Source organism: Triturus cristatus, chromosome 6, assembly GCF_964204655.1.
Source record: "Triturus cristatus chromosome 6, aTriCri1.1, whole genome shotgun sequence".
In the NCBI taxonomy this organism is placed as follows: domain Eukaryota; kingdom Metazoa; phylum Chordata; class Amphibia; order Caudata; family Salamandridae; genus Triturus; species Triturus cristatus.
The window spans coordinates 265,180,422-265,204,431 of record NC_140589.1 but is presented as its reverse complement, the minus strand read 5'-3'; the positions used below and the strand labels follow the sequence as shown (position 1 = coordinate 265,204,431).

Below are 24,010 nucleotides of genomic sequence, written 5' to 3'. Positions count from 1 at the left end.
GGTGAAGGCCAGCATTCATAGTGAAGTCACTAAGATGCTGGAGCTAGGAGTGATCGAACCTTCTAGCAGCCCCTGGTCCAGTCCGGTGGTACTAGTACCAAAAGCTGCACCACCGGGTGCCCAACCGGAACTGAGGTTCTGTGTGGACTACCGGGGACTGAATTCAGTGACCAAAACTGATGCTCATCCGATCCCTAGGGCGGATGAATTGATTGACCGGCTGGGAGCTGCCCAATACCTAAGTACCTTTGACCTTACTTCTGGGTACTGGCAGATCTCTTTGACTGATGGAGCAAGGGAAAGGTCAGCCTTCTCCACGCCCAATGGCCACTACCAGTTCTGTGTGATGCCCTTTGGGCTCAAGAACGCACCTCCCACGTTTCAGCGCCTGGTAAACCAGATCCTCACCGGAATGGAGAGTTTCTCTGCTGCTTATCTGGATGACATAGCCGTCTTCAGTAACAGCTGGGAGGATCACTTGCGTCACCTGCAAGCTGTTCTCCAGGCCCTGAGACAAGCTGGATTGCCGATCAAGGCCAGCAAGTGCCAGATCGGGCAGGGGTCGGTAGTGTACCTTGGACACTTGGTGGGTAGGGGAGCGGTGCAACCCCTCCAGGCGAAGATAGAGGCCATCATGGCCTGGGAACCCCCCAAGACACAGACTGAGGTCCGAGCTTTTCTGGGCCTCACGGGATACTACCGCCGCTTCGTGAAGGGGTACGGTACCATCGTAGCCCCCCTCACGGAGCTCACGTCCAAGAAACAACCTCGACGGGTAGTCTGGACGGAGGCTTGTCAGCAGGCCTTTGTGAGATTGAAGAAAGCCATGTGCGAGGCCCCGGTCTTAAGGGCCCCAGACTTTTCCAAGGAGTTCATTGTCCAGACAGATGCATCAGAACATGGCATTGGGGCAGTGTTATCGCAACTCAATGAAGAGGGTCTGGATCAACCTGTGGTCTTCCTATCCCGGAGACTACTTCCCAGGGAACAGAAGTGGAGTGCAATAGAGCGTGAAGCCTTTGCAGTGGTATGGGCTCTGAAGAAGTTGCGGCCATACCTGTTTGGCTCGCACTTCCTGGTTCAGACCGACCACAGACCCCTTCGTTGGCTGATGCAAATGAAGGGGGAGAATCCCAAGTTGTTGAGGTGGTCTATTTCCCTACAGGGAATGGACTTTCAGGTGGAACATCGGCCTGGAGTGGACCACGCCAATGCAGACGGTCTCTCAAGGTATTTCCGCCTTAGTGATGAGAACTCCCAAGGGGTTGGGTAGCTCTCCCCACTTTCAGCTGGGGGGGACGCGTGTTAGACCTGTCAGCCCTTTGGGTGGTCCCTCCTCATCATTATTTATTTTGTCCCACTTTTGCCTCAAACCCTGTTTGAATTTTTCCTTTTTGGGAACCACCAGACTTTTTCGTGTTGCTGCGGATTCAGGGAGCCATTTTATCTACCCCTGAAACTTCTGTCTGAGGGCCTGGAGCACAAAATGGTGGCCACCTGTGACATCACCAGCATCCACTGGAACCTACTAGCACCTTCCAGAACATTCCAGAACCCTGTGACCGTTGGAGGCGGTTTAGAATGTTGGGAAGCTAAGACAGAGAGTTGGCAGTTGGAGCTGGCAGTTGGCACCTGACTGGTGAAGAGAGAGCAGCAGAAACCTGAAGGAGGAAGGAGTGAGGCAGCAGGGGTGGAAACTTGTGCCTGGAGTGGGGTCCATTAACCCACCCTTGATACTAGTCCCTACTGACTGAGCCCAGCCTGGAGATCTGTGTGGGAAGAAGCAAGAAGAACCATCTTAAGGACCTGGACAGCAGGAACAGGCCTTAGAAGTCAAGAAAGCAAGTACCTGACCTGGATACTGGTTTCCCTGGAGCCGGACGTCGAGTAGCCTGGAGACCTGGAGCCTGAGGTGGAGAAGCGGCGCTGACTGGAAAAGCAGACGTCGTACCCAGAGCCGCCAGAGATCGTGAGAGGGCGCCGACGGAGGACGTGAGGAGTACCAGAGGTCGAGGAGGAAGTCACCCAAGGTCGAGTGAGCGGTGTCGACGGGGGAGTGAAGTCCGCCCTCCGGAGTCGCCGGAGACCGAGGTGAAGTGTGCCGGAGGTCGGGAGTGGAGATCGCACTCCGGAGTCGCCGGAAGTCGACATCGAGCCAAGGCCGGCCGACGTCATCGAAGCTGAGGTCGCCATCGGACCGGAGCCGCCCGAAGTCGACATCGAGTCAAGAGTGCCCGACGCCATCGAATTGGAGGTCGAGATCGAGCCGAGGCCGCCGACATCGAACCGGAGCCGCCTATCGGCGTAGTCAGGAACTGACATTGTGCCGAGGCCGCCGACATCGAACCGGATCCGCCTCACGGCGTCGACACTTCAGAAAAAGGGCAGTAAGTGGAATAGAGGGCGCCAAAGGCCCTGTGGAATCCTAAGAGACTACTCTAGGGGTTAGAGAGGTGCTGGAACCAGCTGGACTGTGCCAGGGGTGAGCTGGGACTAATCTAGAGGGGTTGTGTGGAGTGAGAGAGCCAGGTCTCTGGTATTCCCCCCTTGATCTACCTCAGTTTAGGCCTCAGCCTTGTCCAAGCCAGGGAGTAGACACCCTCAAGCCTTCCACATCCCCACAAGCTGTGCCTGGGCCAAATTAGCCCATAGTAATCTCAAATGTGATCTGATTCTATGAGTGTCACTGTCAGCTTTTAATTATTTATTGGAGGCACTGTATTTATTGTATTTAACCTATTTATTGCTTCACTGTATTTATTGGTCCACAGTATTTATTGATGCACAATATTTATTGGTTTACAGTACTTATTGCCTCAGAATATTCAATTGCCTGTATGTATCACACTTATATTTATGCCTTTAATATTTATGATCACCCCTATTTATTGAATCATTAAGCCAGTATTTATTTGACCTGCACTATTTAAAAAGTTTGTATATTGTGATTGTTATTTATTTATCTAATCAGCAACTAAGAGAAAAAGAAGATAAAGAAAGATATTTTCATAATTTTTACGGTGTAGAGTCGTTTTTGGAACGGATGCACGCATGGTTATTGTATGGGTATATCGTATGCTTAGCACGGTGCCTGACCCCTGACCACTCGAGCCAAGCTACCACACTGTATGTCCTGGAAAGACCCCGTTACCACCAACCTCTTCAGGTGTGGGAGTGGAGAATTTCTAACATAATTGGTGTTCAGTGGTGGGATAGAGCTGTTCCTACGTATACTCAACAATAACTGTGGTTAGTCCATAGGCCTACACCGGGAGTTTTCTCAAAGCGGCCTTCCTAATTGTGGGTTTTTGTTTTTTTCCAAATTTACTCTGGTGGTGGGAGGAGGTATTATTAAAGGTACCCCCCTGCATTGTTACTGCAAATAACTGTCCTCTGACCTGAGTGGGCAAGATGGAGTTTGTACTGGAGAATTTAGAAACGTACACTGTGGCCCAACTCAGGGAGTTTTGCCAGCGGGAGGGGGTGTATTGTCCCCCAGGAGCAAAGAAGGGCGCACTCCAAACCAGCTTAAGGGCTTGGGGGGAGGCACGCCGAGAAAGCAAGGCTGAGGAGGAGGACAGGGATAGAGAGCCAGACAGTGAGGGAGCTGGTTTGTACCAACCTGAGGTGGGGAACCTGTCAGCGGGGCCCAGGACACTTTCCAGGAAGGGCAGCAGTGCCTCTAGCGGTGGCTTGTCTGAAGTGGAGTTAACAGACCGGAGGGAGTAAAGGCAGCTCACATGGGACTTAGCAAGGCTGGAGAAAGAGAAGGAGGAACAGAGGATGGCTCATGAGATAAGGCTGAAAGAAATAGATCTTCAGATCCTGAGAATCGGGGCACACCCTGTACCTAACGGTGGCAGCGAAGAACGAGAGTACACCAGGGAACCCAAACCCTACCTGCCAAAGGACATAGTAGCTAGCTATGGGGTGGGTGACGATATCGCCAAGTGGCTAGCGGCCTATGAGGTCTCGTTAAGGGCCCATGGGGTTCCAGAGAAGTACTGGGGAGGGGGATTGTACAAGTACATGCCTCCAGCTGGTAGGGATGCTTTATTGGCCCTCGAAGAGGATGAGCAGACCCACTACCCCACCATGAAACTGGCGCTCATAAGAAAGTTTGGACTAACACCCGAAAAGTACAGACAGAAGTTCAGGGGTAGTCACAAACTGGGCACACAGAATTGGGTGGACTTCCTGGACTATGCAAAGAAGGCACTAGAGGGTTGGATTCAGGGCAGTGAAGTGAGGAACTACGAGGGGTTGTTTGACCTAGTACTGAAGGAACACCTGCTTGAGAAATGTTTCCCTGAACTGCGGCAACACCTGGTGGATAGCAAGCTGACCAGTCCCCGGAAGCTTGCTGAGGAGGCGGACATTTGGGCTAGTACCCGGGTGTCCACAAGGGGGACTGGAGGGGATACTCAAAAGGCCGGACAGGGCGCCCCCCAGAAGAAAGAGGGAGGGGAAAAGAAAAAGGAGTTCTCCAAAGGCCCCCAAAATAACTTCCAAGGGAAGGGAACAGGATTCACCCCTAGGGCTAACCCACCCAGAAACCCTAATCCTGGCCAGAGTCAGCAGCCAAGGGTTGTCCATTGCTACGAGTGCGGTGGCGTTGGACACTATAAAGGAGATCCGAAGTGTCTGAAACGACCACCCCCTCCCATTGGAGGAAAGACCCCCGGAGTAGCTAGTGTAGTGCTCGGGGAGGAGATGCCCTTAACTAAGGGAAGGGAGTGGGCGGGTGTCACTTTAGTGTCCCTGGGAGAACGGGAGATGGTTCCCAAGATCCAGGTGCCCGCAAATACCGCAAAGTATGGGCAGTGGGTCACCATCAACGGCCAAAGAGGGGAGGCTCTGAGAGACACAGGAGCCAGTATGACTATGGTGCGTAGCCAACTGGTGTCTCCAGAGCAGGTAATTCCCGATGTACTCCACCCAGCCGCGATGGCTGACGGCAGAACAGGCCACTATCCAGTGGCCGAGGTTCCCTTTGAATGGGGGGGGGTTGCAGGTTCACTTCAAGTTGCCGTAAGCCCTGCCGTGCCAGTCGATTGTCTGCTGGGGAATGACATGGAGCACAACGCTTGGAAGGAGGTGGAATACCGGACTCACACTGAGATGCTGGGTACACCTGATTGGGCCTGTGTTAGCACAAGGTCCGCGACTACCCGGAGAGGGAGTTAGTTTCGGCTGGAGCCTGGAACAAAGGCCCAGCCAGCTGCCGGTCAAGGGAAGAACCGAGGACAGGAGGAGCCTGCCTCGGCGTCCGCACCCCGTAGGACGGATAGGCCACCGGAGGTGGTGGACCAGGAGTCTGCGGTGGGGGACGTTACCAACCTGGAGGACCTACCCATCCCGGCCGAGTGGCACGTGGAGGGAGGCCCGTCCAGGGAGGAATTCTGCCAGGGCCAGAGGGAGTGCCCTACCCTTGAGGGGCTGAGGCGACAGGCCGAAGCCCAGGCAGCAGGGAACGTTGAAGGGAACTACAGTGTTTACTGGGAGGATGGCCTCCTCTACAGTGAACCCAAGGCACCCCTACACGGATCGTCACGAGCCTTGGTAGTCCCTCAACGTTATCGAGCCTTCCTTCTGGAGTTGGCTCACGAGATACCATTGGCAGGACACCTGGGGCAAGACAAGACCTTCGCCCGTCTTGTCCCACACTTTTATTGGCCTCAGATGAAAGTGTCGTCCGATACCTACTGCCGGACATGTGTGTCTTGCCAAGCCAGTGGGAAAACAGGGGTGAAGCTGAAAGCTCCCCCGGAACCACTTCCTGTCGTTAGCACCCCCTTTGAAAGGGTGGGCATCGACATTGTGGGTCCATTAGATCCGCCGACTACAGCTGGTCACAGGTTTATCCTGGTTCTGGCGGATCATGCCACACGGTACCCAGAGGCAATACCTCTGAGGACCATAACAGCACCTGTTGTGGCTAGGGCCCTGATGGGAATCTTTACCCGAGTGGGTTTTCCCAAGGAAGTTGTGTCCGACAGGGGGACCAACTTCATGTCAGCGTACATGCGGGCCATGTGGAAGGAGTGTGGAGTGACATACCGGTTCACCACTCCTTACCACCCCCAGACAAATGGTCTGGTGGAGAGGTTTAACAAAACCTTGAAAGGCATGATCAGAAGTCTGCCTGAAAGCCTGCGGAGGAAATGGGACGTCCTCCTACCCTGTTTACTCTTTTCTTACAGGGAAGTGCCACAGAAGGGAGTGGGCTTCAGCCCCTTCGAGCTTCTGTATGGGCACCCTGTACGTGGACCTCTCAACCTGGTGAGAGACGGATGGGAAAGAACTCCCAGAAAGCTTCCCCAGGATGTGGTGAGCTACATGCTGGCCTTCCGGAGCCAAATGGCTAAGTTGTGGAAGCAAGCTTCTGACAACTTGGAAGCCAGCCAAGCAGTGATGAAGGCGTGGTATGACCACAATGCTCACCCGGTGGAGTTGGAGCCTGGCCAGAAGGTGTGGGTGATCGAACCAGGAGAGCTTAGTGCCCTCCAGGATCGCTGGTCAGGACCCTTTGAGGTGTTGGAGAAGAAGGGTAAGGCTACCTACTTGGTGGACCTGAAGACCCCTCGTCAGCCCCTGCGGGTGCTGCATGCCAACCGCCTCAAACCCCACCACGAGAGGCCCGAAGTCATCTTGATGATGGTGACTGACGGAGGAGAGGACGTGGAAAGCGAGCCTCTCCCTGATCTGTTTGCGTCTCAAGAAAAGGATGGGTCGGTGGAGGGAGTGATTCTCTCCCCATCTCTAACTCCTGAACAGCAGGAGAACTGTCGCCAGGTCCTGGGGCAGTACTCTTCGTTGTTCTCCCTTGTCCCGGGTAGGACTCACCTGTGCGTCCATGACGTGGACACAGGAGACAGCCCACCTGTGAAGTCCAAGATCTACCGGATGTCAGACAAGGTGAAGGCCAGCATTCATAGTGAAGTCACTAAGATGCTGGAGCTAGGAGTGATCGAACCTTCTAGCAGCCCCTGGTCCAGTCCGGTGGTACTAGTACCAAAAGCTGCACCACCGGGTGCCCAACCGGAACTGAGGTTCTGTGTGGACTACCGGGGACTGAATTCAGTGACCAAAACTGATGCTCATCCGATCCCTAGGGCGGATGAATTGATTGACCGGCTGGGAGCTGCCCAATACCTAAGTACCTTTGACCTTACTTCTGGGTACTGGCAGATCTCTTTGACTGATGGAGCAAGGGAAAGGTCAGCCTTCTCCACGCCCAATGGCCACTACCAGTTCTGTGTGATGCCCTTTGGGCTCAAGAACGCACCTCCCACGTTTCAGCGCCTGGTAAACCAGATCCTCACCGGAATGGAGAGTTTCTCTGCTGCTTATCTGGATGACATAGCCGTCTTCAGTAACAGCTGGGAGGATCACTTGCGTCACCTGCAAGCTGTTCTCCAGGCCCTGAGACAAGCTGGATTGCCGATCAAGGCCAGCAAGTGCCAGATCGGGCAGGGGTCGGTAGTGTACCTTGGACACTTGGTGGGTAGGGGAGCGGTGCAACCCCTCCAGGCGAAGATAGAGGCCATCATGGCCTGGGAACCCCCCAAGACACAGACTGAGGTCCGAGCTTTTCTGGGCCTCACGGGATACTACCGCCACTTCGTGAAGGGGTACGGTACCATCGTAGCCCCCCTCACGGAGCTCACGTCCAAGAAACAACCTCGACGGGTAGTCTGGACGGAGGCTTGTCAGCAGGCCTTTGTGAGATTGAAGAAAGCCATGTGCGAGGCCCCGGTCTTAAGGGCCCCAGACTTTTCCAAGGAGTTCATTGTCCAGACAGATGCATCAGAACATGGCATTGGGGCAGTGTTATCGCAACTCAATGAAGAGGGTCTGGATCAACCTGTGGTCTTCCTATCCCGGAGACTACTTCCCAGGGAACAGAAGTGGAGTGCAATAGAGCGTGAAGCCTTTGCAGTGGTATGGGCTCTGAAGAAGTTGCGGCCATACCTGTTTGGCTCGCACTTCCTGGTTCAGACCGACCACAGACCCCTTCGTTGGCTGATGCAAATGAAGGGGGAGAATCCCAAGTTGTTGAGGTGGTCTATTTCCCTACAGGGAATGGACTTTCAGGTGGAACATCGGCCTGGAGTGGACCACGCCAATGCAGACGGTCTCTCAAGGTATTTCCGCCTTAGTGATGAGAACTCCCAAGGGGTTGGGTAGCTCTCCCCACTTTCAGCTGGGGGGGACGCGTGTTAGACCTGTCAGCCCTTTGGGTGGTCCCTCCTCATCATTATTTATTTTGTCCCACTTTTGCCTCAAACCCTGTTTGAATTTTTCCTTTTTGGGAACCACCAGACTTTTTCGTGTTGCTGCGGATTCAGGGAGCCATTTTATCTACCCCTGAAACTTCTGTCTGAGGGCCTGGAGCACAAAATGGTGGCCACCTGTGACATCACCAGCATCCACTGGAACCTACTAGCACCTTCCAGAACATTCCAGAACCCTGTGACCGTTGGAGGCGGTTTAGAATGTTGGGAAGCTAAGACAGAGAGTTGGCAGTTGGAGCTGGCAGTTGGCACCTGACTGGTGAAGAGAGAGCAGCAGAAACCTGAAGGAGGAAGGAGTGAGGCAGCAGGGGTGGAAACTTGTGCCTGGAGTGGGGTCCATTAACCCACCCTTGATACTAGTCCCTACTGACTGAGCCCAGCCTGGAGCCCTGTGTGGGAAGAAGCAAGAAGAACCATCTTAAGGACCTGGACAGCAGGAACAGGCCTTAGAAGTCAAGAAAGCAAGTACCTGACCTGGATACTGGTTTCCCTGGAGCCGGACGTCGAGTAGCCTGGAGACCTGGAGCCTGAGGTGGAGAAGCGGCGCTGACTGGAAAAGCAGACGTCGTACCCAGAGCCGCCAGAGATCGTGAGAGGGCGCCGACGGAGGACGTGAGGAGTACCAGAGGTCGAGGAGGAAGTCACCCAAGGTCGAGTGAGCGGTGTCGACGGGGGAGTGAAGTCCGCCCTCCGGAGTCGCCGGAGACCGAGGTGAAGTGTGCCGGAGGTCGGGAGTGGAGATCGCACTCCGGAGTCGCCGGAACCTGAGAGAATCGTGCCGGAGGTCGGGAGTGGAGGTCGCACTCCGGAGTCGCCGGAAACCTGAGGAGAGGAGCACCGGAGGTCGGGAGTGAGGATCGCACTCCGGAGTCGCCGGAAGTCGACATCGAGCCAAGGCCGGCCGACGTCATCGAAGCTGAGGTCGCCATCGGACCGGAGCCGCCCGAAGTCGACATCGAGTCAAGAGTGCCCGACGCCATCGAATTGGAGGTCGAGATCGAGCCGAGGCCGCCGACATCGAACCGGAGCCGCCTATCGGCGTAGTCAGGAACTGACATTGTGCCGAGGCCGCCGACATCGAACCGGATCCGCCTCACGGCGTCGACACTTCAGAAAAAGGGCAGTAAGTGGAATAGAGGGCGCCAAAGGCCCTGTGGAATCCTAAGAGACTACTCTAGGGGTTAGAGAGGTGCTGGAACCAGCTGGACTGTGCCAGGGGTGAGCTGGGACTAATCTAGAGGGGTTGTGTGGAGTGAGAGAGCCAGGTCTCTGGTATTCCCCCCTTGATCTACCTCAGTTTAGGCCTCAGCCTTGTCCAAGCCAGGGAGTAGACACCCTCAAGCCTTCCACATCCCCACAAGCTGTGCCTGGGCCAAATTAGCCCATAGTAATCTCAAATGTGATCTGATTCTATGAGTGTCACTGTCAGCTTTTAATTATTTATTGGAGGCACTGTATTTATTGTATTTAACCTATTTATTGCTTCACTGTATTTATTGGTCCACAGTATTTATTGATGCACAATATTTATTGGTTTACAGTACTTATTGCCTCAGAATATTCAATTGCCTGTATGTATCACACTTATATTTATGCCTTTAATATTTATGATCACCCCTATTTATTGAATCATTAAGCCAGTATTTATTTGACCTGCACTATTTAAAAAGTTTGTATATTGTGATTGTTATTTATTTATCTAATCAGCAACTAAGAGAAAAAGAAGATAAAGAAAGATATTTTCATAATTTTTACGGTGTAGAGTCGTTTTTGGAACGGATGCACGCATGGTTATTGTATGGGTATATCGTATGCTTAGCACGGTGCCTGACCCCTGACCACTCGAGCCAAGCTACCACACTGTATGTCCTGGAAAGACCCCGTTACCACCAACCTCTTCAGGTGTGGGAGTGGAGTATTTCCAACAGGTACAATGAAAGTATTAATGCAGAAGCACGTCTAAAGGTGGAGGATGATGAGATTGTGAACAACAGCGAATATAATGAGAATTGTTCCACCGATCACTCATCAGCTATTTTTAATAGCTGCTAAAGCCATTGTGAAGTAGGTACGGTTCATAGTAAATTATAAGCAGTAAGGATGCCACTTAAACAAAAAAAGAACACACTTAATGCACTTATGTTTGTCCTTCAGCAATAGGCACATTTACTACATACAAGCTTTCTTTTTAATATCTTTTTGTCCACACTGAAATGTTCTAACCACTATGAATAACGTATGAGTTCAAAGACCGATCGACATCATGAGTCACTTTTGTAACAAAGTTCAAAAGAGAATTTATCAGATGTACTTTAGTTTCAAGATCATGCACACATGAAGGATGAACATATAGGATATGCAGTGCAACCAAAAAAAAGGCATTCCAGATTGTAAAAAGTAATAAAATACCAAAACGTTCACATGTAAAGAACAGCAAATCTTTGTTTGTCAGACTTAGTGTGATGAACACAAATTGGATATCTAGTATAACTGTCAACAGCAAAATCAAAATACATGTTTGGGCATGTTGTACTAGACTAACTTATATACATGTATTTAAAACTAACATGCAAAAAAATAATTCTTAATTTTACCTAAATGCAAATTGGATGAGGATCCATGCGATGAAAGCGATGGTGGTGGTGTAAGTGAATGTCCTGGAGTTTGGCTTTGCAGAGGCATACCAAGCGGACTTGGAGAAGATGAAAATCCGAGGCTATTGTAAAAGGGCTGCCCTATGGAAGCTAGGCTGCTACCAGACCGTTTGTACAATTCAGAGGTAGCAGACAGAGACTCTCTCCTGGAGGCACTATTACTTGCAGAACTGCCAACTGAAGATTAAAACAAAATGGCCCAATTACATTTAGAAAGTTAAATAAATATAACCCATCACAAGTCTGAATAATGTGCCAAAATGACAAGGACACACAAGACAGCTTTCATAACAAACATTACAGTGGAAAGTAATGGTTCAATCTGCAGTGTACATTAAACAAACTCACATACATTATGAAGGATTCAAAGATTATTCACCCTTTGATGTTCTGTGCAGACTGCTTTCTCTCAAATTGTACTTTGGAAAAGATATATGTAGAATTTTTTGTACATAGCAAAACAGCCTACTACTGATGCATTGAGCAATGCACAACATGCTGTTGAATCAAACAAGCAGTGAACTGAATATAAAACTGGGAAAATCTTGTATATTCATTTAGTGCAGGTGCTTTATATTTCGAGCTCCCACACAGCATGAAAAAACAATAACACAAGGCATAATAAAAATAAGAAGCAATTACAATAAGGGGTAGGGAATGAGTAGAAGCTTAGGCAGACATAAGATGATATAAAACATAAATGGGTAATACACTGGAGTGAAAGAGATTCTGGGGTTGTAGTAAGTGACTGTTTCACAGATTTATAAAAAACCTGAAGACGAATTATTATCCATTGGACATAAATAACTTATCCTTCACCATTTAATCTACATAATTATTTAGGAAGAATCCACAGAACAGCAAGTTCATCATCCCAACAAATAAAAAGGCTTAACCAGGACTATACGAACTATGAGGTAACAGTGGACAAAATGGCAAGCCTCCACATAAAATAGAACTTACGAGAGTCTTATTCATTAAAGAGCTGGGTCCAAATTTACTAACGTTCCATGGAATGCAATGCAGGTTGCTGCACTGCGTTGGTTGACAGTGAGTGCAGGAAGTTGGCTCCTTATGTGATATATCCCAAATTTGATATACCGTGACAAGTGTCCAGGGGTTCCCGTATTACTGTAGATGAACTTGCTATGCAATCTCAAAGTGGTCTGTTAGAGGGTAGTGTGGTCGACCAACCTTAGGCTTAAAACAGAGGAGTGCAAGATTATCAGTAAATGACTGTAAAAAGCTGGCTCTGTATATACTATATAAAAAAGAGATATAGAGTGCACTGAGTCCAGTAAGGTCCCAAAGGTGTAGCAGGGGTTAAAGTAGAAAATACCTCACTCTCAATTCAGTGGTAGCTGCGCTGAGCAGTTAGGCTTATCAGACGGTAGTGTGAATGCATTTGTTGTACACACACATACAAGGCAAGGACACACACTCAATGACCAACTCCAGGCGAATGTTTATCCAAATATTACTTAGGCTACTTTTATTTTAGGAACCAAGTGGAACTCAGTTATAGGTAACTGGACTTTCCAGCTACGCAGTACTTTAAATATATAATTGGCAAATGTTTGTAAAAGCATTAGAAATACTTTACAGGTGTATGAAATACTTTTCAATATTAAGACGATACTTTGAACTGTTCGCAGGATCAACACTTAGTGCAATAGAGAGAAAAAACAATGCAACCTTGTGGGTTGGAAAAACAGGTAAGTAACTTACAGTAAGTACATGACTTTCAGATTAAGTCTCTAGGTTGTAGAACCAACACAGGACTAGGGTCAGAAAGACAGCAAGGGTGCACCCTCAGCGGCACTGGGGGACCCGGTGCAGAGTTCAAAGGAGGTGCCCATGAGATCTATAGAGACAGGGGGTACTCAGCAGAGCTCCGGTTGCAGGCAAGGGCCCTGGGTTCAAAGAACAACACAAAGGGGGTCATAAATTGGCACCAACCGCGCACCTCCATCGGCACACAGGCTGCTAGGTGCAGGGTGCAAACAGGCATCGGACACCCAATGGAAGTCAATGAGCATCTTCGGATCAGGAAAGCTCGGACCAGAGAACTGGCAGAAGGGAACCTGTGAGAAGCTGGCCTGGTAAATGATGTCCACTAATGTAAGTGGGTACCCTGCACCAGTCCAGACAAGCCTTATGGATGGTGATTTAAGAGTTCTTAAACAACCTTAGAAAGCCCTCCAAGTGGTAGCTGTGAAGAGCAGCTTACAGGCGTAGTCCAGGAGAGTAAACAGCCTGTTTTACCAGAATGCAATCTTATAATATAGATTAAGTGAAAAGAACCACCCCAAGTATTTATAACAAGCATTTACAATGCAACGGTCTCGGCATTGTTACAGTTAGAGCTATTGGCATTGCTCATGACAATGCCGTTTCTTTAAATGTTTTAAAAACAAAAACATAAACAAAAATAATGTCATGAGCAATGCCAATAGCTCTAACTTTACCAATGCCGAGACCATTGCATTGTAAATGCTTGTTGTACAATGTGCCTCTGGGGCGTGGACACGCCTCCCAGATCTGGAATGTCAGGTGTTTAAAAGTAAAATGTGTTGCACGGGCGGGTATGCCGAGCAAACCGCCGTAAACCAGCAATGACTTTGGAGACGGGCTAAGAGGAGCTTTAAATATTGAGTGGTGAATAAAGGCGCCATCTGTTCCGGCCGTAAAGCTGTCATGTACCGGGAGACGGGGGGGGGGGGCGAGGGGCGGGACGCGGGGAAACGTTCCTTAAATGAAGAAACATTTCACAGGAGGGGGTCCACACGTTTCCCTTAGTTTGTTCTGAATATATTACCCGACTGTCAGTCTCCAGCTCCGTCCTCCCCACAGCTTGCTCGCAACGCGCAAGGATTTTATGCGGCTTCGTTTAAATGATCCTTTTGCCATTGGCGCGCTCCCTGTTTTCTACTTATTCGTGTAACTTTCAGTCTCGACAGGTAGTTGCTGCCTCCTTTCACCATATAGAACCAGCAGCCCAGCGCTGTATGCTCTGTGTGTGGCTCAGCTTAGGCTCCAGTGTGTGTTTTTGTTGTTTGTGTGTTTGTTTTGTGGCAGACACCTCAGGTTCACTGGTGAACTCTTGAACCCAGAACTGAGTTTCTCCTTCGGCTTCACCAGACATTCAGCATCTTTTATTTGCTAAATGTGTTTGTGTACGTGTGAACAACTTAACAGGAGTTTAGTGCTCGAATGTTTGTGGCCTGTCTACCTTCCAGTTTTACATTTTGTTGGAGACACGGCCCTTCAGAATTGCAGGAAATGTCCTGGGAAATCTCCACCCTTGGATTTGGGAAGCCTTTTCTTTCTACCAGTCCTATTTTCGTGGGAGAAAGAGAATGGGATACGTTTAACGAGGGAATCCTTTGCCCCCCAGGTTACAGGTATTTTGAGCATCACTGGGCATTCTATATTTTAGAGCTAAGTGGGTGAGGACATCTAACAAGGGTATGGTGCGCACATATTCTTCCCGTGTTTTCCCCAGTGGAAATTCCAATCAATTCCCACCCAACTCATTGCATGTTTAGCGCGGATAATCGAGACACACATTCAATAGATCGCAATTTAGGCACAGGGACCCCGGCGGTGATCCCCACAATCAGTACATTTTATACCTGATAATTATACATATTAACCGAAACCTTTAGAGACGGCTGAGTAAGTAGTGACGTTAGAAACCAGTCCCAAGAGGCAACTGGAGTTTCCTCGAGGGAGAACAGGCCATGGCACAAGCTCGTAGGGTGAATCGTTGAACATGGAGCGGCGAACGTATGATGCCCTCATACCACGGGGCCGGGCAGGAGGGGACCCTAACAAGAGGGTTTCGAAGGTTATTGTGTTCGTGGCCTGGCACCTGCCCTATAAGATCCTAAAAGGCTCGGGTCAGCCTGTTCGGTTTACAGATGGCAATTGAAGAAAAAAAAAGCGTTCCCGGAGTAGAGCTTGCTTGTCAGGTTGAAAGGTACTTAGTGGCTACCTTTCGATCCTGTACAAATGGAGGTGGGGGCAGTCTAGCCTTCATCTTGGGGGCCGTAAAAGTTCAACCTCCTCCGCCTAGAGTCTACGGAGGAAGGAGGGAAAAAACCTGGTAGGAACTGGTTCTCCTTATTTTCTGTTTTATTAGAGGATTGCCATCTTTGATTTGAGGGCTGATTGATCGCCTGTCATCTGGTCAGCCTTTGATCTATTCATTCCTGATAAACATCAATAAATCACTCACCATGGAAACACACACGCTCCTGACAGCCCAGCCACCAGCAGGACAACTTTTTTTTCTGCTCTCCTATTTTCCTGTCCTCTGTTTTAATTCCCCCTCTGAAGTTTTGCAGCTGCAGCATCCCCAGGCACACCTACTAAGCTGTGTGTTTTTTGTCTGCGCGCGAGATCGTTAACCGGCCAGCTGCAGGATTTGTTAAAGATCTCACCAGTGCCCGCTTAAATACACCCATCGTGCTTTCCATTGAAACGGAGTCCAGGCTGCTGCCCGCGTTGTGTAGACAGCAGGGCCATCGTCAAAGGTTAATAATGTTAAAAAATATTAACAACAGTCTTCAGGCATGCTGTTGTATAATCCTCAATTCCGCCTGCTCTGAAGTATGTGTACCTGCCTGTACAGCGCGTTATGTGCGGCACTAATACAGCCTACGTGCATTCATACATTTCCACAAGCCGGTCAGCTGTAGCTAACCGAATGTCCCTTTGGAGCAGGGATGCAGGCCTGCGCGGAGGAGGAGGAGGCGCCTTTGATGTCGGGGATTATCTACACAGGAAGTGAAACCGAAGACCGAATATTTAATTCTGGCCAGGCTTTGCAAGGCTGCTTTGCACAAGCACAGAGTGGGAGGAATTTGTTTTTTTTCTTATCCATTCTGGAGCATATGGCATTTTTGAGAGCAAACATACACATGTAGTGTCTACGCTTCTTAGATTGGGAATTCAAGGCAAAGCCTCAAGCACGTCATTTTCAGATTCGGGGGCGTGTTTCTCTTTTCTCTCCTCTTGCCATTGGCTGGAGGAGATAATCAGAAAAGTAGAAAAAAACACGCCACCGAATACGAAAAGGACGGGGCCTGATCGGAGAGACGATCCTCTTCTCCAATGGCTGGCCAGCATTCAAGAGGCCAGCCAATGGAGAAGAGGAGAGAAGAGGGGCGGGTTCAAGCCCCTCTTCTCCAAAACATTAAATCTCCGACTTCCGGTTCTGCCTTCGGCAGACCGGACGGTCCTCAACCTAAAAATATGTATTTATTATATAATACTCTCTAATATGTCCCAATATCTCCAAAATGGAGATAAACACAATGCATACAATACTTCAGCAAAGAAACACAGTAAATAACATGAAATACACAGTGGGCCCCGGTGGTGGTGGTGTGGGGGCGGGAGGGAGGGACCAAACCATACACTAAGAAAATGGTATAAGAACCATGACTCGGCTCAAGGCAGGGTCGAGAGAACATAGAAGTGCTGTGACCCCAAGCTGAGTAGATAGGGACCCCGCGGTGAACGTGTCCCATGTGGAAATACGACCACGTGCTCCGTACAACTCTATGTGCAAGTCACGGTTAGATTTTTAAAGATTAAGGACCCTTCCCAGTGGACCCTGAAGAAACCCTGTGAAAGACAGAAGGTTTGAGAGCCACCCCACCCGTGGATACCCTACAACCCATATTATCTACACCAGGGAAGCCGGGCGCATACGTGTGAAGTGGTGTAGGAAACTGCTATCAAACCCATTGGAGGACTTCACGAAAGTGCCGCTGTGGAAGAAGGAAGAAGTGTCTTGTGGAATTCGAGGATGGATTTTTGATGAGAGGTACCTGCAAGCAGAGGGGACAGAGTCTACGTCACCCAGCGCCTTGAGACTCTCACGGGTGAGTAGCACGCTTTATAAAACCCAGATTGACTGACTCAGGAGTGACCAGGAGACTTGGAAGACGAATGCCATCAGATGTCTGGTGTTGCAGGATAATTGACGAGGACCTTGACTCTGCAGCGGTGAGGGCCAGGCAACGCTAAGGAGGACCAGGAGCCGTGCAAGAGCTGTCCCGCGAAGGATGTCGAGTGCTGACGGGTCGGTGTCTAGCAGGAGCATCAACAAGCCTTAGCAACTGCAACCCATGCAGGAATCAAAGAAGGACCAACGTAGAGACCAGCAAGGTCCAGGCTACTCACCAACAGCAGGGGAGTCGGGGCAGGCCCGAGCAATCAGGGGAACCCAAAAGAAACAAGTACGACCCTCAAGGGGACCCACAGGCCGGAGGCACTGGAGTCGCAAGAGGACGTCAAGCAGCTCACCAAAATATGAAGGCCACGATGCACATGATGGGGTGTGGCTGTAGATTCTGGTCACTGGAGGTGCTAGAGGTTGGGGCTACTTTGAGCCCGAAGATCTCCTTGGAAAGAAGTCAACAAGCCTTTGCAACTGCAAGTTGATGCGGTGCACAGAGGTTTGGTTATTGCAACCCCCACAAGGGATACTGGCCGCAAACTTGGTGAGAGGGCAGGGCAGGCCTCGGGAGCTGTGGAAAATCACCACCTGTGTTGTAGAGCCTTTGGAGTCCGGAGGAGCTCAGAATCAGCAGACCGGTCAACTTAGTTGCGGTGCCTGCGAATGCAGGGGAGAGAATCCTTCACTCCACGGGTGATTCCTTCAAGTGTCTTTAATGCTTCACGGGCCTTGGAAGGTTCCTATATGATATACAGGCACAGACGATACAGCAGACTGGAAGGGAGACTAAGTCAGGCACAAACAAAGTCCAGCGAAGTCCAGGGTGCTCTGACAGTAGACGTGGTGTCTGATCTGAATCTTATCCCACAACAAATCTAGGGACCTACAACCAGGTAAGCACTTGAGTACCTTGGCTCACCAGCAGGACGACAGAAATGTGTCTCTGGTCGGCAGCAACAATTTTGTGCTGCCCGGGGCTAGAAGGCTGGCACCAGGAACACAGAGCCTAACGGAGGGCTCTTCCAGTGCTTGGAATCTTACCTCCCAAACTCTTCTAATCTTTCCACAATTTTAGAGGTATGGACTCGGCTCACGAGGGTGAGTTTTGGGGGTTAGGACCAAGTTCCCTAACGTCCAGGTAGGCACTCAATTTGCACAACCAGCTGCACTAGGGCGGCCGGATGCAGAGTGCAGGAAGCCAATGTTAGCCAATGGAGATAGAGGGCAGCTCGGTTGGGGTTTGCTCAATTGCAGGCCACTCCGTCTAGGGAGCCAAGATGCTAGGTTTAAGGTCAGGGCTAAGGGGGTCTCAGGTCAGCACTAAGTCCACACCACTAGCGGTGCAGGGGCGACTGCGGAGTGCTTAGGACGGGTCGGGAGTCCAATACAATCCTATAGAGATTGCCGGTTTTGGTTGCCTGCTGCAGGCTTGATCCAGGAAGTCTTCCGGGAGGAACCAACAGCTGGGTAGGTATGCTGGAGGGCTCAGGGACATAGGTGCACCTCAGGTCTTCTTTTCCAGGGCACAGTGAAGATATATAAAGGGATGTCTTGAGGTCAGATTTCACCTTCCCAGGCCACTTGCGGTTGGGGGTCTCTGTGCAGATGCTGCAGGCGGCATCGAGAAGTCCTGGAGGGATCAACCTACAGTGAACTGGGACTACAGAGCGCTGGGGTACCTATTGTTCTACCTTGACCTGCTACAGCTCAGCAGCAGGAGGGCAGAATCATGTCTGTCATCGTCAGCAGCACTAACTTGCTGCCAGACCCAGAAAGGCTATAACCGGGAGTGCAGGGGAGTACCCAAAGGAAGCTCCCCAATAACGAATAGTTTACCTGTCGGTGTAGTTTTGCAGCTTTTAGACTTTCTGTATTCACTATGCTGTGCAATATTCCGCAGTCTAGTGGTTGGGTCTGAAATCGTAGTGTTTTTTCTCCTTTTTTTTCGTGGCCCAGGTGGGCGTCGACGTCCCACCATTTGGTGTCCTCCTGTGACGTCGGCGTGCTTCCTCCTGGAGCTCCCACCTTCGGGCGCCATCTTCGGATTCTTTTTTTCTTGTCTTGTGCTATTTTTGTTCATCCTCTTCTTTATCAAAGTCTTTTTCCAATTTTCTTTTTTTTGTGATCCCCTGCCTCCTGTCTCATCTTTCTGACGGAGGTGGGTGTGTTCGCTAGTGAATCCAGAAAGTCTTCAAGCTGCAAAACTACACAGACAGGTAAGAAACTATTTGTTTTGCAGCGTGAATCTTTCTGGATTCACTATGCTGTGCATAGACTTTGTAGCGGTTTGCTAAGTTTGTGGCGGCTGGGTGGAAGATGAGCATTGGTTGTTGAATATACATTGAAGCACTTTTTGTCCTACTTGTGCTTCCTTGTTCATCTGTATATCTACGCAGTAGAGGTTAGAGAACATGTGCACTGAGGCCCATGTTGCCGCCAGGCAAATGTCTTGGATGGGTGTGTTTGCCAGGAAGGCTATTGTTCAATCAATCAATCAATGATATTTATAGAGCGCACTACATACCCGTAGGGTCTCAAGGCGCTGGGGGTGGGGGGGGGTGCCGCTACTGCTCGAACAGCCAGGTCTTCAGCTTCTTCCTGAAGGAGAGGTGGTCTTGGGTCAGGCGCAGGTCGGTCGGGAGGGAGTTCCAGGTCTTGGCGGCCAGGTAGGAGAAGGATCTTCCTCCTGTAGTCGCTCTTCGGATGCGGGGGACGGCGGGGAGGGCGTGGTTGGCTGATCGGAGGTGGCGTTTGGGAGCGTAGAAGTTGATTCGGCTGTTGAGGTAGCTCGGGCCTTGGTCGTGTAGGGCTTTGTGTGCGTGGGTGAGGAGGCGGAAGGTGATTCTTTTGTTGACGGGGAGCCAGTGAAGGTCTCTCAGATGTCCTGAGATGTGGCTGGTTCGTGGGATGTCGAGGATGAGTCTGGCTGAGGCGTTCTGGATCCGCTGGAGTCTCTTCTGGAGCTTGGCGGTGGTACCGGCGTAGAGGGCGTTGCCGTAGTCCAGTCGGCTAGTGACGAGGGCCTGGGTGACGGTCTTCCTGGTCTCGGTGGGGATCCACCAGAAGATCTTCCGTAGCATGCGTAGGATGTTGAAGCACGCCGAGGAGACGTTGTTGACTTGCCTGGTCATGGAGAGGGAGGAGTCCAAGATGAAGCCCAGGTTGCGTGCATGGTCTGTCGGTTTGGGTGCGATGCCCAGGGCGGGAGGCCACCAGGAGTCGTCCCAGGCGGAGGGTGAAGAGCCCAGGATGAGGACCTCCGTCTTGTCAGAGTTCAGTTTCAGGCGGCTGGTCGTCATCCACTCGGCTACCTCTTTCATCCCTTCGTGCAGGTTAGCTCTGGCGGCGGCGGGGTCGTTGGTCAGGGAGAGGATCAGCTGGGTGTCGTCGGCGTAGGAGATTATGTTGAGGTTGTGTTGGCGTGCGATGGCCGCGAGGGGGCTCATGTAGACGTTGAAGAGGGTGGGGCTCAGTGAGGATCCTTGAGGGACGCCGCAGATGACTTTGGTGGCCTCTGACTTGTACGGTGGTAGGCGGACTCTCTGTGTTCTTCCGTCGAGGAAGGAGATGATCCATTCCAGCGCCTTGTCCAGGATTCCGACGTTGCTGAGGCGCTGTACTAGGGTGCGGTGGCAGACAGTGTCGAATGCCGCGGAGAGGTCTAGGAGGATGAGGGCCGCTGTTTCTCCGTTGTCCATCAGGGCTCGGATGTCATCGGTGGCGGCGATGAGGGCGGTCTCGGTGCTGTGATTGGCTCGGAAGCCGGACTGTGAGGGGTCGAGGGATCCATTCGTCTCGAGGAAGGCGGCCATTTGCTTGTTGACGGTCTTCTCGATGACTTTGGCAGGAAATGGGAGGAGCGAGATGGGGCGGTAATTCTTGAGTTCGGTAGGGTCCGCAGTGGGTTTCTTGAGTAGAGCGCTGAGTTGGGCGTGCTTCCAGCTCTCAGGGAAGGTGGCGGTGTTGAAGGATGTGTTGATGATGTCTCGCAGGTGGGGTGCGATGACAGCGTCGGCCTTGTTGAAGACGTGGTGAGGGCAGGGGTCGGTCGGTGATCCGGAGTGGATGGAGTTCATCGTGCGGATGGTGTCTTCGGTGCTGACCGGGGTCCAGGCGTGGAGGGTGGTGGTGGGGGGTGGTTGTTCGGTCTTGGTGTGCGTTGGTTGGTTGTTGAAGCTGTTGTGTATGTCCGCGATCTTGTTGTGGAAGTATGAAGCGAGGGAGTTGCAGAGGTCTTGCGATGGGGTGATGTCGTTGTTTCCTGCGCTGGTGTTGGATAGCTCTTTCACGATGTTGAAGAGTTCCTTGGAGTTGTGTGCGTTGTTGTCCAGCCGGTCCTTGAATGCAGTTTTCTTGGCGGCGAGGATCAGCTGGTGGTGCTTCCGGGTGGCCAGCTTGAAGGTGGTCCTGTTGTCCGGTGTAGGTTCCCTTCTCCAGACTTTCTCGAGGGCTCGGCAGTTCTTCTTGGAGCTCTTGAGTTTGTCGGTGAACCACGGGGCTTTCTTGCTGCCGGGTCTGCTGGGCGGGGTCCTCAGCGGGGCGAGTTCGTCCGCGCAGATGCTGATCCACTTCGTGAGGTTGTCAGCGGCCTGGCTGGGGTTTGCTGAGCTGGCAGGAGGGTGCTGGCTCAGGGAGGTGGCGAGCTGGTCTGCTGAGCTCTTGTTCCAGCTTCTGCGGGCGGCCTGTTGCTGGTGGTGGTGGGTCGTCGTTCTCTTGAAGGTGAAGTGGACGCAGCTGTGGTCCGTCCATTGGAGCTCTGTGGCGTGGCTGAAGTCGATGTCTGTGCAGGAAGAGAAGACTGCGTCGAGTGTGTGTCCGGCGAGGTGGGTGGGGGTGGACACCAGCTGCTTGAGTCCAAGATTGGCGAGGTTGTCGAGCAGGGTGCTGGTGTTGCGGTCGTTGTTCTCCAGGTGGAAGTTGAGGTCCCCCAGGAGGATGTAGTCAGCGGAGGGGAGGGCATGCGGGCTGACGAAGTCGGTGATGTCCTCGCTGAATTGGGTGCGTGGTCCCGGAGGTCGGTAGATCAGGGTGCCTCTGAGGGTGGTGTTCGGGTCGGTGTGGATCTGGAAATGCAGGTGTTCGGCGGTGGTCAGGGTGTTGTCGGTGCTGGTCGTGAGACGGATGGTGTTCCTGTGGATGATGGCGATGCCTCCTCCCATCTGGTTGGCGGTGCGGTCCCTCCGGACGATCTTGTAGCCCTCTGGGATAGCGATGGCGATGTCGGGAGCTGAAGAGGCGTTCATCCAGGTCTCTGTGAGGAAGGCAACATCAGGGGCTGTGGCGTCTAGGAGGTTCCAGAGTTCGATGGCGTGTCTGTGGACGGAGCGGGTGTTGAGCAGGATGCACTTGAGGTGGGTGCTGCTGGTGTTCGACTTGGCGGGTGCTGGTGCGAGGCAGGTCCGGATGCAGGAGAAATTGCAGGCGTGGCAGCTGAAGGGTCCGTGGGTGCGTCGTGGTGTGGCTTGGTGGCATCCTGGGAGTCGGCCGGTGTTGAGTGTGATGAGGGTGGCGGCGGAGTACGTCAGGCGGGTTGGTCGGGGTCTTCGTGGGCCAGGGGTCCTGGCGCTGGTCGCGATCCGGTCGCGGACGGGCGCAGACGGGCCTCCCTTCGGCGCACAATCGGCGCGCCCGCTGCTCGTGGCCGCTGCGCGTTCGCACGGTCGCCATATAAGGCGAAGTGCGCGGGTGGGCGGAGCAGCTGGGAGGCGGGAGCGGGGAGGGTACAGAAGAGAAAGGGGCGGGGTAAATGGCGGTGGCGGGAAGCGGGGAGGGAGAGCGGAGGGCGGCGAGGTAGGCGGGCAAACAGGAAGGAGACTGTTACCACGGCATAATAATTACAGAAAAACAAGCACAAATGGAGGGCAAAAACAAATGGCGAAAACAGGCAGAAAAACGTTAACACGGCACAATGATTACAGAAAAAACAAGCACAAATGGGGGGCAAAACAAATGGCGAAAACAAATGGGGAGAAACCAAGACGGCAGCGAGGCCGGCGGCGAGGCAGTTAGGCAAGGCAAAGGGGCACACGCAGCAGCTGGTGGCCGTGCGGCTCGGGGGTGTCCCACAAGTGGGTCACACTCACCTGCGTCGCACGGTCGCCATATAAGACCAAGTGCGCGGGTGGGCGGAGCAGCTGGGAGGCGGGAGCGGGGAGGGTACAGAAGAGAAAGGGGCGGGGTAAATGGCGGTGGCGGGAAGCGGGGAGGGAGAGCGGAGGGCGGAGGGAGGCGAGGTAGGCGGGCAAACAGGAAGGAGACTTACCACGGCACAATAATTACAGAAAAACAAGCACAAATGGAGGGCAAAAACAAATGGCGAAAACAGGCAGAAAAACGTTAACACGGCACAATGATTACAGAAAAAACAAGCACAAATGGGGGGCAAATCAAATGGCGAAAACAAATGGGGAGAAACCAAGACGGCAGCGAGGCCGGCGGCGAGGCAGTTAGGCAAGGCAAAGGGGCACACGCAGCAGCTGGTGGCCGTGCGGCGCGGGGGTGTCCCTTTTTTCTGGTAGAGTGGACTTGTGCCGCTCCTTGTAGTTCTTGGCCTGCCTGCTTGTGGCAGAATTGTATGGTCTCTGCGGTCCATCGTGCAATGGTGCCTTTTGTTATCGGTCTTCCCAAGAAACTGCTTGCGAAAGACACAAAGAATTGCTTTGTTTTCCTACAATCTTTAGTTTTCTCAATGTAATACATCACTGCCCTTCTAGCGTCCAGAGTGTGCAGTGCCCTTTCTGCACTTGCGGATGGTTTCTGGAAGAAACTGGGTATCTGTATTGTCTGGCTTAAGTGGAACCTTGACACCACCTTTGGCATAAAGTGTGGGTCTGTTCTCATTACCACCCTGCCATTGTGAATTTGAATGTAGGGTTCTTGTAGTGTTAGCGCTTGCAGTTCGCTTACCCTGCGTAGCGAGGTGATTGCTACCAGAAAAGCTGTCTTTATGGTGAGCATATGTAGAGAGGCCTTGTGAATGGGTTTGAAGGGCGCCTTCATAAGTTGCGTGAGAACTACATTGAGGTTCCATGCCAGTGGTGGTACCCTTTTTTGGGGGGGCGATTCACTTGGTCCCTTCCAGGAATCTT

The 24,010-nt window shown here is 51.7% G+C and overlaps 1 protein-coding gene across 2 annotated transcripts in view; it reads right to left on the bottom strand.

Annotated features, from left to right (window-relative positions):
• PUM2 (pumilio RNA binding family member 2) overlaps positions 1-24,010 on the bottom strand; it is an 886,789-nt gene that overhangs the window by 494,649 nt on the left and 368,130 nt on the right. For both annotated transcript variants that reach the window (XM_085610624.1, XM_085610625.1), the window contains exon 13: positions 10,892-11,128. In XM_085610624.1, the coding sequence (XP_085466750.1) occupies positions 10,892-11,128 (237 nt within the window). The remainder of the gene's footprint in view (positions 1-10,891; positions 11,129-24,010) is intronic.